Raw genomic sequence first — 16066 nt, forward strand, 5'->3', positions numbered from 1 at the left:
GCCGGACCACAAAAATCATATTAGCCTTACTAACCTTTAAATTTAAACTTAAAGTTAAGCTTTGTTGTGGTGCAGAGTAGACATGATGATGATGTCTATATTTTTGCAAAATCAAAAGATTCTAACTCAAAATGACTACAATCTCAACATAAACCCAATTTAAATTCTGTAAAATATAGTGATATGGTAATATAGTGCATTATGGGTGTTTTCACAACCTCACCTTGACAGCATTGCTTTGAGGCTAATGCTAGTTTTCTAGCCTTCATAGCAGCTTTTGACACCTCTTGGTCGATTTTGACCAACCGGCCTTATGTTTGACACCCCTGATCTCAGTTAAAATAGCTTTTCTGTGCGATACGCTACCAAACTGGTCCCACATTTATTACACTTACGCGTGTTTTAATTCATGCTCAGACTGAGAACGAGTAACGGAGGACTGTGGCCGTAGATTTTGTGTGTTTGTATTTTCCTGCCACCAGTGCCGACTTACCCCAAAGTTGGAGGCTGCAAATCTGGCTGGAGCGGAGACATTGGTGGAGGCGGTGGGGTGGGCGTAGAAGGCATTGATGTTGGCCAGCAGGGTGCTCATCACCGCTGGCACCCCTGACAGCATGTACTTTGAGGACAGGCAAGAGAAATGGCTGAGGAGAAAAAGACGGGGGGGATGGTGGGTAAAGTGGAAAAGAGATGTGAAAAGTGGGTGGATATTGAGGGGAGGAAGGGAGATCAGAGGTATGAAAAGCCACAGGAGGTTCAAAGAAATGTGGAATTAGAGCACAATGGGAGAAAATAAGTGACGACAAGACAGGTGAGGAGGGTTGAGAAGACATTACGAGGCAGTATTTACAGATGAAGGAGGGGCGGCATGGATGAAGAGAGAGATGGAAGGAAGAAAGAGTCAGAATCAGAGGTGAGATGAGAATAAAGGGAAGCCAACAAAGCTGCGAATCAAAGACGTACAGGTCGAATCATTTCTTCTTATCTGGACATCTGAAGCTGCTCAGCTTTGTTTCTCTGACCTTTGTTTGAAGGTGAGAAAAACTTTTTTTCCATTTTGTTCGGGAATAAAAATGTCCTGCCAGAAAATACTAGATATAATGTCACAGTATCATAGAGTGGGGAAAAAAATGTTGGTCTTAACCCAAAAAAGAACATTTCATTGGAGCAACTCGAATTGATTCAATTTGCAAAATAAACACATTCAGACAAATAATTTTTTCCAAAGAAAAAACTGACAATGGACTGAGCCAATAGCAATGACCCAACCACGGATGAGCTGAACACGGATTATGAGTGTCACATTACAAAAGATCAATTAGACACATTGAAACCCTTTGGATGTGTCTTTCTTTTACACCAACCCAGGAGCAGCTCATAATCGGCGCATAATGTATTTTAATGGCCCTTTTCACCACTTGAAGATGTTTTTTTTTACAATATTGAGGTAACAAGCGTTTAAGAGCGATGGCTCTTTGAAAGAAAGTGAAGGACAGCTGTTCATTTTCTGTATATTTTATTCCAAAATTTTCATTTAACGGATCAAGGTGCCGTTTCCACTGAGATCGAGTCTGCTTGTCAATCTGTTCCAGTTTGATTAGGTAATGCGGCTGCACTCACACACGTGACATACATTTCCTCTTGCATGAAATTCGAATTCTGACTTTATTAATATGATTAAACTGTTTTGCGTGCATGTGTGCGTGCGTGCGTGCGTGCGTGTGTGTGTGTGTGTGTGTGTGATCAGTCTCTCCACCTGCCTGCAATGATTCCATTCATCCAACAGGGAAATCTCCAAGTGGGCGGGTCATCGTCTCTAATTAGATGTTATAAACTAATTTGAATGCCGTTTATAGTTCGCAGCCCTGCCCACCCCTCATCACATCACATCACATCACGCACACACAAACACTCTCTTCCTGATCTAATTCACATACAAACACAGACACTCGGTGAACATCAAGGCCTGATAGATGTACTCCAGCAGCGTTCAATATCGACACACACACACACACACACACACACACACACACACACACACACACACACACACACACACACACACACACACACACACACACACACACACACACACACACACACACACACTCACGTCATGGCCTGGTAGATGGACTCGATGCCGTAGCGCATGGCGAACTCGTCCACGATGTCCTGCTGCAGCTCGTCAAAGTAAACCTTCCAGGCGTCGTCTCCGTGTGCCGCGGGGATCCTCACCACGCCGCCGCCCTCCACGTCCGTGGAGAGGTGAAACATGTTCTGGATGGAGAGACGAAATCTCAAGCTTTCAGAGCAGAACTTGAATTGTCTTGTTCTTCAGTGGTCGTCATGGTGAATGTTTATTCTGACATTGTGCTTTTATGATGTTTTTAGGTCTGGACCTACAAGCCAATGGTCGAGCTCAGTCTTTCTATATTTTTAAAGTCTTGATGAGGTTTTAAATTTGAGGTTACATCCAGGTGACATGAAGCAGTTATTCCCAACTCTGTTCTTTAGGAACCCAAATTTCTATCATCATAAACCTAGACAACCCCCCCCCCCCAAAAGAAAACCATGAGTCTGATGTCAAGTTACAAGTTAAACATGAAAAAGGAAGAAGAAAGCCTCTGGAGGGATGAATAAAGGCTGAATCAAAGCCAAAAATTTGACGAGAAATTTCAGAAAGTTCCAAAATGGGTTCGGAAATTTGTGGTGTGCATTTTGAAACACAAGAAATCAATAATACAACCAAATCCAATGATACAAAAGATGAAACCATCCAATCACACTGAGGCTGATTCCTGGGTTACCTCGTGAAGGCACGTGTACTGGACGTAGTAAGGAGCCACTTTCTCCTCTCCCTCGATTTCCATACTGATATGAAGACGGATCGCACCAGACACCGCCGACTTATCCGTTCTCTTCTCTGCAACAGACAGACAGACAGACAGACAGACAGACACACAGAGTGAAATCCTACAACTTTCAGAACTGAAGTTTCGCTGCACTCCATCATGAAGACCACAACCAAAATATTGACTCTATCCGACACAGACATACAAATACGTTTTATCTTGGTGGTTTATGCAAGAGGCCGCTCACCCAGGTTGTACCAGACGTCCATCTCTCCGCTCAGAGTCCGGACCTCAATGATGCTCTGACCCAGGAAGTCGTCGGACTCTCGCTTCAGACGCTGCTTCACTCGCGACTTGATGTCGTTGTCTTCGTCCCAAACTCGGAGTTTGACACGATCCGATGAGTTGTGACACTCGCTGCGGACACACGTCGTTACACAAATGTATGAATTCCCTGAAAACATTTCAAAATATACTGCAGCTATTTTTTTTTTTGTATGTAATTAAAATCACCGTCAAACCTTTACTACCGAAACCTTTTACTGATTTGTGAAAATTGCCTCACAGGCCACTAAGTATGAGGATACACAAAGTTTATTCACTTAAAAACCTCGAACTGCCACCTTCACTGTTCTCCTGCTTGGAAAATTTGCCCTCAGAACAGCAATTAGTGGAAACGTGAGCCCAGATTAGGTCTTCAAACCAAACGCGAGTCCTTCCAAAAGTGCACCACAAGCGATTGTGATCAGAGCTCAAGAAATAAAAAAGGCGACTTACAAGCTGAATTTCTCCTCCCAGACTGGGTTCAGGTTGCCGTAGATGGTCTTGGTTCTCTTCTTGGTCTTCCCCACCTGGATGGTGACGTATGGATCACTGGAGCCGGTCCTATCTTTGGCTTGGAGACCCTGCGCGCTGATGACTGATAAAACACAAACGCAAACAACGAATGCCTGTGATAATTGCATAAGAAAAACAAACTCCTACTCTCTAAACCATCGGCGATCAGCTTCTCGTTCACACAAGTGTGCACGGTATCACCCACATGGTTATGCAAAGCATCCTGGCACAATGCTCATGACTCACGGGCAGATGTTGAGTAACACCTTTCACTACCGACACCTGACCGTCTCTGCAACGAGCCGCTCAAAGGAAAGTGCGGAGAGCCAATTCAGCGGTTTCTTTCTCAGGAAGTTATGAAGACCGACGTTACCCTCTTACTTCATTTGTTCACCAGTTAGCATGCTAAGAGCGATGCAGCATCCCCTCTGGAATTTTCCAGTTATTAACATTATTCTATATTTTGATGGGAAAGAAAATCAGTAGATTCATGAGATTTGTTTCCTTGTAGTTCCTGGTTTTGGGCATCAGATGGCTCATTCTCATATTGAACACCAGTTGGTGCATTTGTTTGCTTTTGACCTGAAACCACACACATCTGCCGAGACCAACGCATATAAACATTATCAATGGGAGTACAGGGACGTCCAGATGGACATATAACCAAGTTGGATTGTTATTATGGTGACTGTAAACTATAAAACTACCAAGTCTCAGGAGAATATGGACCGGGAGTCATGACAATCTGGAGGAAAGTTGTTGCTCTCGAAAAGTTATACCTTGGGAGCTGTTTTCAAAAAGTTGCATTTACAGGGGCACCGATCATCGTTGCCATGTGAATAAACCCTAAAACCCAACAAAAGTTTGGCATTTTCCCTTGAAAATGTCGTAGTGTAAATGACCAGTTAGACAACTTACTTTTCCTAATTAGGGCAATTTATTTTCACAGTTTACAGCAGCATAGCAAAGAGAAATGGACTAAACAAAAATGTAAACATAAACAATATATTACCAGCATAAGTGTGCGACATGTGGATGGAGACATAATCAAAATACGGAAAAACTATTGTTGTTGTAAGACGACGCAGGGTGAAGACACGTCAAAGGTCAAAAGATTCAGCAGCTTGAAAGAATGAGGACGGAAATAAATCAGTTTGACCTTAATAAACAAATTATGTGTTGCAACTAAAAGCAAAAAAGCACAGTCCAAAAGTCCAATGCTCATTTTGAATTCACTGTTGGTAAAACGTGGTCATTTACTGTCTCGACTTTACTGGAATTCATGGTGTATAATGCATTTTGTTTTTGCATCACTCCACCAGGAATAGAATGGACTACATTAAAAAAAAAAGAAGAAAAAAAAGAAAAGAAGCACTTTCAGGGGCTTTCTGGCTTCATTTCAGCCCCGTGACAGAAACAAACTTTGATGGATTAAGATTGTCTGGAGACATCTTGTTGAGGCAGAAGGTCAACGGCTGCCAAGGAGGCCGTTTATCCAGAGTACGACGCTCCTACTGCCCCCGTCTCCGCTGCAGTGACGGCTCTCTAATCCAAGTGTGACGGCAAGTGAGAGCCGAGCAACAGACACTCATGAGTGTAATTATTTATATTGTAGCTGGCACGGTGCCTTTGTGCTCCCAGCAAAGACATAGTGGCTTCTATCTATGACAGAAAGGGAATAAAAGCATTTACAGGAGGGTAGAAATATTACTTAAAAAGACTGATGCACTTACTGCGGCTTCAGGATCAGCTTCTCCTTAATGCAGAAATTTTAAATCAGTTTCTCCTCAATATATAAAGATAATTGAGGTCATTTTCAGGCAGAATGACCTGAAGCACTTACACTGAATAAATGCCCCCGTGCTTTCAAAGCTGAACAACATGCCAATCACTCACCCTCCGTGTATCATGTCTGTGATTGGTTGGTTGAGTTTCAGTGGCTGATGCGTTTTATCTCAGCTAAAAAAGGCTGCGAATATTAATGGGTCAAGTGATTCCCTGATGGCAGGGATGGATTCTTCAAAGAGTTCTATGAGGCGCGACGCCTGTCAGTCCAACATTGAGCTCAATCACAACTTGGCTGAAGCACAAAACTCAGAAGTTGAGTCTGGATCTGTTTTGAATGGATGGCATGAGTGTAGAATGAAAATCAAAATGACAAAAACTCAAACAACTTTAGTAATATGCATACGTGTTTTCTGCATTATGCTAGGCCACAGGCCAAAACCGGCCTGCAAGAGGCTCTAATCCAGCCGCCAAACCACCAAGCAAACTACTTCAAACAAAACTGTCTGAACTCAAAAAAAAATATTCAATTCCCTCTTAGATGTGGCACACGTGTATTTTGTTTTCCAATGTGAAACCAATTCTGATCACAAGAGCAGGTCAACCGGCTGGTACTCACATCTTTCCTCTGTCTCTGTACGACAGCACACACCCAACCTTTCCACAATGTGAATACTGGTATATCTCAGTACTTTTATATTTTTTGTTAGCTGCTCCATCAACCCCTAATGACAGGATGAAATAGTTCAAGATGCCACTGTAAGTCACTGCTGGCCACCTCCTCATGATGGCAATCAATGAGGCTGATTGTCTGATTGTCTTCCCTTAGGTTTCGTAGATTCCCATTTCAAAATTCTTGATGCAGTTTGTTTTGTTTAATTGTAGGTTTGTAGACAAATTAATAGAGATAAAAACAGTGAACTAATGTTTATCGGAAGCTGTTTTGTTCATCGGTGGTTGAAAGACAAAATACGGAAGTTGGAGAGAATTGAAAGTGGGTGGGGCAGAATAAGGTAAATAGGAGAAGTTTAATTGGACAATTCAAGTATCATTAGAATTGTGTTCATGTTGAGATTGTCGCAATTTTCAGTATAAATTGTTTGGCTTCATGAAAATATACAAATGTTTTAAACTGTCTGTGAGCTGCACCTCATCTCCATGACCACACACACACACACACACACACACACACACACACACACACACACACACACACACACACACACACACACACACACACACACACACACACACACACACACACACACACACACACACACACACACACACACACACACACACACACACACACAGAGTGGCAGCCACACTGAAAACAGTTACCATGGAGATGGGGGCGGGACTTATTAGACTTCAAAGGCAAACCTTCAAATTTTCACGATCAAGGTCGAGATCAATGATCAAAGGAAATTTTGAAAGGCAACACATCAAAGTCATCCTGCTGACATCATAGCATTACAGTTGGATGTGATGTCACTGATCAGTTGCAAATATCATTTGAACGATTTACTTGGTTAGTATACAGTGAGTGTGCTATTCCACTTAAGAACTTTGAACTGCGAAAAAGTGAGAAAAACGATTTAGGACTACATCGCTACAGACTGTACTCCTGGGTTGGACATCAAAAAGAGGAAATGCAACAACACAAAATGGTAGACATTGTCCTCTTGAGTGCAAAGAAGAAAACAGAGACGAGAAGAGTTGCTCATCTAAATATGGAATGGGCTCAACAACGAGCAGAGAAGGAAAGAGTTGAGAAGGAAAGAATGAAATTGCTGGAAAAGGAACACAGCCGAAAAGCAATGGAAAGAAATAAAATGGATGAAGGTATTGCCAGGGATAGAAGGAGAAGAATGGATCTGGATATCTGTCGTGAAAACCAGCGATTAATTGCCGAGGCCAAGCAAGCTCGGCTTAAATTGCAAGAAGAAGAGAAACTGGCTGCTCTAAAAGATGCCGAATACAATAAACACAAGATGCAGCAGCAGGAAGAACTCGCCCTACAGAGAAAGGCTACGATCACCAAATACTCATTTGTTGCGGAGATGTATTCTCGGACTGACAAAGAAAGAAAACGGAAGCTGGAACAGCAAGAGCGCAACTGCCTAAAAATATATGGACCTAGAGTGTGGGAAAATCAGCAACACAAAATGATGGCCACCGAGGTCTCTGATGAATTTCTAAAATTGAGGGCAGAGAAGAAGAAAATGGAGACGAGAAGAGTTGCTAATCTAAATTTGGAATGGGCTCAACAACGTGCAGAGAAGGAAAGAGCTGAGAAGGAAAAAATTAAATTTGAAGAAAAACAACATGCAAGGAAAGCAATGGAAAAATCCAAACTGGCTGAACGTGCAGCCCGGGAAAAAAAGAGAGAAAGGGAAATTAATATCTGTCGCGAAAACCAGCGATTAGCTGCCGAGGCCAAGCGAGCTCAGCTTAAATTGCGCGAACAAGACAAACTGGCTGCTCTAAAAAATGCTGAATACAATAAACACAAGAAGCAGCAGCAGGAAGAACTCGCCCTACAGAGAAAGGCGAAGCTCACCAATCACTCATATGTCGCTAATGTATATTCTCAGACTGACCAGAAAAAAATACTGAAGGCGGAGAAGGAAGTGGTCAACTGCCCCAAAATATATGGACATTATGAGGAAAGAAATCAGCAACCCAAAATCGTGGACACCGAAATCTCTGATGAATTTCAAAAATTGGGCGCAGAGAAGAAGAAAATGGAGACGAGAAGAGTTGCTAATATAAATTGGGAATTGGCTAAACAACGTGCAGAGAAGGAAAGAGCTGAGAAGGAAACAATTAAATTGCAAGAAAAAGAACATGCAAGGAAAGTAATGGAAAAATATGAACTGGATCAAATTGCAGCCCGGGAAAAAAAGAGAGAACAACAACTGAATCTCTGCCGAGAAAACCAGCGATTAGTTGCAGAGGCCAAGCAAGATCGGCTTAAACGGCGCGAACATGAGAAACTGGTTGCTCTAAAAGATGCTGAATACAATAAGCAAAAGAGGCAGAAGCAGGAAGAAATTGACCGACAGAGAAAGGCCAAAATCACCAGTTGCTCATATGTTGCGAAGAGGTATTCTCGGATTTACTAAGAAAGAAAACGGAAGCTGGAACAGAAAGAGCGCAACTGCCTAAAAATATATGGACATAACGTGTGGTAAAATCACTGTCGCTCCACCCCGGTCCTCCTCTCCACATCTCCGCTACCGTCGCTGCCCTCATGATCCTGGTTGCCACCATGTGTCTGGACAGCTCCTCCATTATGGGCAGACAGGTGAGGCAGCACACGTGACTCCCATCATGGGTTTAATCGCCTCTCCACCACACATCCCTCTCTCTAGGTCTGGCCTTGACGTGGCAAGGGGGCTAGCGTGTTCCAGTGACCCTGGAGAGCGATACCATTGCGAGCTTGCTCCTGGTATGGCCATCCTTGGCGGGCTGGTTTCCAGGGTAGGTTCCAGACAAACAAAGACCCCAGCGTGTCGGTACTCTGTGAGGAGGCAGCCCAACTAACTGTCTATCCTGCAGAGGGCTAACAACCCACCTGGGAGTAGCTTTTTTGTTACGAAACCTACCAGAGATAGAAACTGGACTGCCCAACACGATAGCGAACCCCAGCCTGCACCCGACCAACGAGTACGGATCAACCTTCGTCGCAGAAGCTGTGCTGCCACCTCGAATGTCCAGAAACTCCTTTGTCCCGGAGCTGCCACCCTGCTGTCCCGAGAGCTCTACCGCTATAACATCACCAATGGCAAGGCAATGGCGAAACACGAGCAGGCAACCATTGCTACATCTGGAGTGGCCCAGAGAGACAGACAGGCTTTTATGATGTGGCACTTGCCTTCCCAAAGGCCCTCTGTCTGTCCCTCATCAGCTGGACACCTTAGCCTGCTTTCTCCACTAACATGTCAAGCTGACAGTAATCGTTGCTTATGCCCCCACCAATGTTGCTGATGACGACGCGAAGGATCCCTTCTTTGATCAACACTACCAGGCTGTTGGCCAAGCCCCACCACACACCATCACCATCATCCTCACCGATGCCAACGCCACTCTGTCCAGCTGTGATCGGTCCACAGGCTCTCCCATCGGCACAACGTTTGCTGACAGGTCCACAAACGAGAATGGTAACCGCCTTCTCCTTCTCTGCCACCACAACAACCTCTGTGTCGGTGATACTTGGTTTCCTCGGAAACTCATCCATCACTGGACATGGTGCAGCCCAGATGGCAGAACAAGGAAAGCGCTGGACCTTATCCGTTTGTCACCAACTGCTTTGTGTGCAGAGGAGCAGAGCTTGGCAGCCCAGACCATCGCCTGCTGGTGGCCCAGCTCAACCCTGCATGTTTTAGCTGTTTCCCTGCTCAAACACACCTGAGGTATCATGATGAGGCTCTGCAGAAAGCTTGCTAATGAGCCACTAATTGCTGTCCGCTGTGTTGATGTGAGGACACATTGAAAACGTGCAGGGCTGCGGGCCTCAGGGACCGGAATTGCGCACGCCTGGTGTATAGGGATATTAAGAGTTTATGGATGTCATTGTGCAAAATGTTTGAAATGTTGCATGCCTTGAATAAATAAAAAAAAATTTCTTTTGGGGTTATCATGAGTCACTTTTATGTTTTCACTTAAAAATGTTGTCATGTCACTGGGTCCTTTTTCAACATAATTTACCAATGATTTTATTAGTCAATGAATATCCCAGTTACAGCCTTGATCATCAGACATGGTGTTAATTTGCATGAATATTGCAGAGGAAAGCTATACGATTTGATATTAGGAGACCATTTGGAGATTTTTTTAATACACTAACCCTCCCCTCATAGAGTGTTTTGAAGAAGACATACACTCAAGGCCAAGCATTCTGCAATGAAACCTTTGCAAAAAAAAAAACAACACTTGGTGTTTTCAGCTGATATGTCACTTAAAAGAAAATCTCAATATCACCCACTTAAAAATCTGTTGAATCTGAGCGCACGCGGTTTGGCCTTGTTTAAATGCACATGGGTATGAATGAGATCTAACCAAAGCATTGGCTTGTCCCTCCATCTCTCCTTTAACGGAGCTCGTCACTGGTGATTGGGTAGACAAGGTGTGATGGCTGCCATGGCAACACTCCTGCCACTATATGGTGTTATGTGTCTGGTTTCCCAGGTAACAGCGGCGGTCCTGACGACGTGTGGTGAAGTAGGTGGGGTGGAAGGGGTGCGGATGCAAGTCTGTTCAAATTTGTGAAGTCAGCAGTGGAACTTCTCTGCAGCTTACAACAGGCTGTGGTAGACTTTCATGCGTGTCGGGGCGACGTAAATATTTCCCTGGGTAGTTGTGGTGAGGTTGTATTCACACTTTTGATTTGAAGAAGCAGCAAAACTGCCGTCAGCAGCAGTCACACTAAACCACTGAAAATGTCCTCTGATTGATGTGCTAACAAAGGACCTCAGATGAATGAGCCTTCAACTGTACAGGAAAAATGCCCTGTTTTGAGAAGTTAGTTATTTCTCTGGGTTTTTTGGGGTTTTCTTTAGCACATTGCACTCCACATAGTGATGAATGTGTTATACACACAGGTGAAGTTTTAACACAAACACAAAGTATTTTGTCACGACAGGTGATAATAGAGAGAGATAGAAAAAAAAGGTCAAGTTCAAGACATGAAGAGAGAAAAGACAGGCTGGATGTACCTGTGTTTTCACTCTAATGTTACACCTAATATCACATTTTTGTTTGTGTGTTCCTCAGTTTTATGGAAGTGGGTCATTGTATAGGTTTTGGCTATCATGGCACTCAATCGAATCCATTGGGAGCCATTTGGGATTTATTGTCTTTCTTAAAGACACTTCGATATGTGGACAGTTGGAGATGGAGAATCAAACCTGTAACATTCCGACTGAATCTACCAACCGAGCCACAGCCGCCTCAGAAATAAAATTTGGAAAAGACATGAAGCCTACAGTTGGATTCTCGCCAACATTTACATCGTCTATCTGAAAACACCACTTTTCATCGCCTTTAATTCATGACAAAGTCTCAAAACTGTCATGGTAATAGAAAGAAATGTGCTACAGGTGCTAGTGCAGGGGAGGTGAGTCTGTCCTCAATCCAACACAAGCTGGAAACAACAAAAGTCAGTTGAACACAAGAAGACCATTAAAATCTGAAAACATTCCAACAAAGCTTTAAAGAAACGTTTGTCTTGTGTTGAAGGCCACAGCGATCTAAACATTTAGTCTGTGCCAAATTTTAAAGGGGTCATATTATGCACAAATGCCTCTGAAATGGTTTTCCAACAGTAATCTGCATCCCCCATACCTGGAATGATGCCCCAGAAGTGAAGAAAATCATCTTTCTCCTTGGCTTGTTTACGTTTTCAAAAATTTTGTGGCAATAAACTTTTAATACAACATTTTTGGACCAATGAGACCAGGTGAAAGTGTTGAAAAGCTGTATAATAGGACCCCTTAAAGAAATTCCCTCAATTTCCCTTTTTTGAAACGTGGCATTGATATTGAAATTTGTAAAGTCTAAAGGGCTTCCTGCTTTAAAGAGTTAATCAGACCAGTGAAGTAGAGCATGAGTAAAAGATGTGGAGAAAGCAAAGTACATGAGCCAAACTGATGAACTGATTAGACGTACTGTTGATGGTGATCTTGGCCGACCACTTGGAGGTCCCATCCAGGACGTTCTGCTTGATGCTCTTCATGTGCTGGTTGTGGACCGCCTTGGCGATGTTGAACACCCTCCGGATCTCCTCGAAGATCTCAGGCTTGTTCCTCTCGCGGATCTTCATCCTGTCCTTCATCGCCATGATGATGTGCTGCGTCCGGTCCTCTGCTCCGGTCTTGGAGCTCTTCTCAGCCGCTCCTGGGAACAAAAAAAACCCACAAGGTTTACAAAAGTGGAATTAACTAAACAATCATGGTGGAAATGTCTTGCTGGCGTTACTCACTCTGCAGGCAGTCGGCGTTGAGCAGCTCTTGGCACTTCTCGTGAACTTTGACCCCACACTCTGCGCAGCGCATGCCCTGCCGGGCGATGCCCCACAGCAGACCCTCACACTCGTAGCAGTACGTTGGCGTGGTGGCCGTCCACACCTCGAAGTTGTGCGGCGTGGTGCAGGAGATGGGGTAGATCAGAGCCTGAACGGTCTTCTTGTAAACGTGGGTTTTCTGTTGGAGCCGAGGAGATGAATTAAATATTTTAAATAAAACGTGAAAATGGGCTGATTTATTGGCCAAATGGCACAAGTTGCACTGACGATCTGACTGCATAAGCTTTGGCATTTAGACGACAGCGCAAGTCTCATAGTGTGCAAAGTCACATGTGGAGGTAAGTGGAAACGCAAAACTTTTCTGAAACGAACACGCAAACACAATGTATTTTGACCTGACAAGTTAATAGGTTATAGGTGAACAGAAGCTAGTGGTTAAGGAAGAAAGAAGTACGATAAGACATATTAATATCTGCTGGCTTCCACTTGGATGCGCTCCATTTTGCTGTCCAGCGTAGGAGGAGTGTGGGAGGACGTGAACATATCAACACATGATAAGAGAATAACTGATTGGCTACGGAGTGAATTTCTATTGTGGTGATGTGTGTAATTATTATTATGGCTATTGCTTTTGTATTAATATTTTCATTGTCATAATGATTTCCAAGTGGTATTAAGTATAGGAGACTGTTTTATGCGCTATGGAAAAGTCAGTTTCTTTTTCCTTTATTGGACTTTTTCTCCTTCCTTGCCCAAGTTTTTCATTTGTTTCTAACTGCTTTGACTTTTATTGATCTTCTCTGTGTCATTGTCTTTTGCTTTCATTTTTCTATCTTGTGCTTTTAACTTATTATATTACCTCTGACAACCATTTCTTATCCTCACCACTGCCAGAAGTACTCTGGCTGAAAACAAAAAACAAAACAAAAAAAAAGGAGGAAAGTGGGCAGGAGCTCTTTGCTGCCAAAGCTAATCTTCAGACTGGAGACGACTGATGAAAAACAAGTAGAAAAGACCACGATTTTTAGGATTTTGAAAATGCTTTGAGCTTTGTACACTGAAAATGTTTTTTGCTTTTGGCTTGCATTTTTCAAGAGCTGAACTCAAAGATCTAAAGCTTTTTCTATGTGCACAAAAGGCCTATACTTCTCTCAAACGCTGTTCACAAATTTGTCTCAATCTGTGTTGGTAAGCATTTCTCCTTTGGCTGAGGCTGGCCACAACAAAAAGAAGGACACCCAACAATGCCACCGATGTCACAAGTTTTGAGGGAGCTGACTGCAGGAATGTCCACTAGAGCTGTTGCACGTGATTTGAATGTTCATTTCTCGACCATGAGCCGTCACCAGAGGCGTTTCAGAGAATTTCGCAGTACATCCAACCGGCCTCATAACCGCAGACCACGTGTAACCAAGCCAGCCAAGGACCTCCACATCTAGCATCTTCACCTTCAACAGCTGAACAGCACACACCAACCAGGACCAGGGAAAAGAATTATGGTTTTGTTGCACATCTCCAATAATTAGTGGGACGCCGTGCAGGAAGCTCGCTTGTAGCTTTCTGCTGCAGTCTGCTGGCTTTCACCCAAAGCGTCGGTGTCAAACCTTGAGATAACTTGCTCATTATGACTGGAAAATAAACATTATCAATGAGTTTCATGTGGTTTCGATCAATCGTTCTGCATGGCGATGAACTTCTTTGCGGCACATACAATCTTGACGCAGGGCTTCCAGGAGGGTGGTACAGAATACTTAAGTGGTACAGAATGCCTGATGAGTACTGAAGACGCAGAGGAATATATCAGTCATTGCAGCAGAGATCCTTTTTCACTTACTGCGGTAGCCTTTCACCAAATGCTCTGTCTAATCTCACAGAGCTTGACTTCTAGTCACTAATTGGAAAACCTTGTTACTGGCCAGCTGCGGAGCATTTGTACAACAACAATTTACTAGGGCCATCGTGTGGATATGCAGGACCAGCATTTCAGAAAAGGTGCGTTTTCCTTGTTTCCATGGAGATGGAGTGTTTTCCAAAAGTTACAACTTAGTAGCCATTTTCAAAAAAGTTGAATTTTCAGTGGCTCCGACCAAATGTCGTGAAAGCAGACTCCCCATAATGTTTTCCGCTTTCACTTGAAAACACTGTCGTCTAAACGGGGCTGATGAAGTACTCACGGGTTTCTCAAGTCCTCTAAAGAGGGGATCACATGTCAACAGCCGGGGGTGTAACGATTCACTCATCCACGGCATCACTCAACTTCTCCGGCGGATGAGAGGCTCTTATTTAACTCTCATCATGTACCCTCCATCTAGAACTGTCAGGCTATATTTTTGGGTACTTTTTACACAACTGCACTGTAACTGACTTTCAAACCCTGGTTTGTTTTTGACTGAATCCACTGACATAGAGTATGGTTTGAATAATCAATCTTTCCTCTAACAATTAATTCATCCATCATCCTGACTTTAGGGCTAAGAGCCCAAAAGACGTCCATAATAATCAAACATAAAGCCGGCTGCTGGCTCCACTGTAGCCCGAGGCTGCCTGAAGCTGAGTCAGCACAATTCAGAGCATACAGTATATTGGACCCCCGACAAACAGATGAACAATTTGGCTACAGGAGTGTGACAGCGGGAGTACAGTTGGAGACTAAAGTGCGAAAACGAGCGTGAGTGTTTGTCTGTCGAAACAAGCTGAGGTCTGTGTGGCTTCCAACACGCTGGCAGTGAGGCAAGAGTGAGACTCCCAAACTACGAAATCATGGCTTTAGTTTCAGTGTGTGTGTGCGTGTTTGTGTGTGTGGCATATGTATTTGGCCACTCACAAGCTCTTCGTCTTTCAGGGATGTCCGGGTGGTCAGAGTGTGGGCGAGTCCAGCTTTCCTTGACTGTATCATGGACTGAAACAGAAATCAGAGACATCAGTGTTGCACATCACACAGAGATGCACAAAGATAAAAAAAAACAAAAAAACAAAAAACAACAACACTTTTTTTTGTGCTGTATCAAGTTAGCTTTGTCCTTGTGTAGCCTTGTTGAGTTTCAACCTTTCCTTAGTTGAAGTCATGCGTTTGGCTCCTGTGTGAAACCATTGAACTGAATGAACAATATTTCTTATTGTGCCGTTTCCAGGTAGCTTTCCCACTTCCACCCATAAAACACCTGAACACTCCACTACTGAAAACTAATATTAATAAGTGATATCAAAGACGGAGCCTTGTTTATAACTGGAAGATCAAGGTTTTATATTCCAGTGACAGTTGTCTGCAGTTTCATACATTCAGTCACAAACCCAGAGGATATTGGAGATTAAAGGGGAATCACTGTGCTTTTTGAAGATCTTCTTCCACTCTGGGAGCAAAAACTTTTCAAACATGTTGGAATCAATAGAGCTGAACGTGATTTGAGAATGTTTAAGTTATTTGAAACACTGTTATAATAAATGTTGCGTATTCAGGAAACATAAATGGACAATGTTGATGGTATATCACAATTAGTGTGTCTGTGTGTTAATGTTGGTCTAAATGTGAGTCTGCAGCTTGTTAAATGTTTGTAGAGGAGACATA

General features: G+C 43.3%; 1 protein-coding gene across 1 annotated transcript in view; it reads right to left on the bottom strand.

Annotated features, from left to right (window-relative positions):
• LOC308132407 (protein unc-13 homolog B-like) overlaps window positions 1-15397 on the bottom strand; it is a gene marked incomplete at both ends in the record, with an annotated part of 63307 nt that extends 47910 nt beyond the window's left edge. Inside the window, 8 exons of the mRNA XM_080499496.1 lie at window positions 494-644; window positions 2114-2277; window positions 2808-2923; window positions 3100-3269; window positions 3630-3771; window positions 12147-12374; window positions 12460-12679; window positions 15326-15397. Of these exons, the coding sequence (XP_080355622.1) occupies window positions 494-644; window positions 2114-2277; window positions 2808-2923; window positions 3100-3269; window positions 3630-3771; window positions 12147-12374; window positions 12460-12679; window positions 15326-15397 (1263 nt within the window). The remainder of the gene's footprint in view (window positions 1-493; window positions 645-2113; window positions 2278-2807; window positions 2924-3099; window positions 3270-3629; window positions 3772-12146; window positions 12375-12459; window positions 12680-15325) is intronic.
• Window positions 15398-16066: the final 669 nt, after the last annotated feature.

Source organism: Blennius ocellaris (genome assembly GCF_963422515.1).
Source record: "Blennius ocellaris genome assembly, chromosome: 7".
Taxonomy (NCBI): domain Eukaryota; kingdom Metazoa; phylum Chordata; class Actinopteri; order Blenniiformes; family Blenniidae; genus Blennius; species Blennius ocellaris.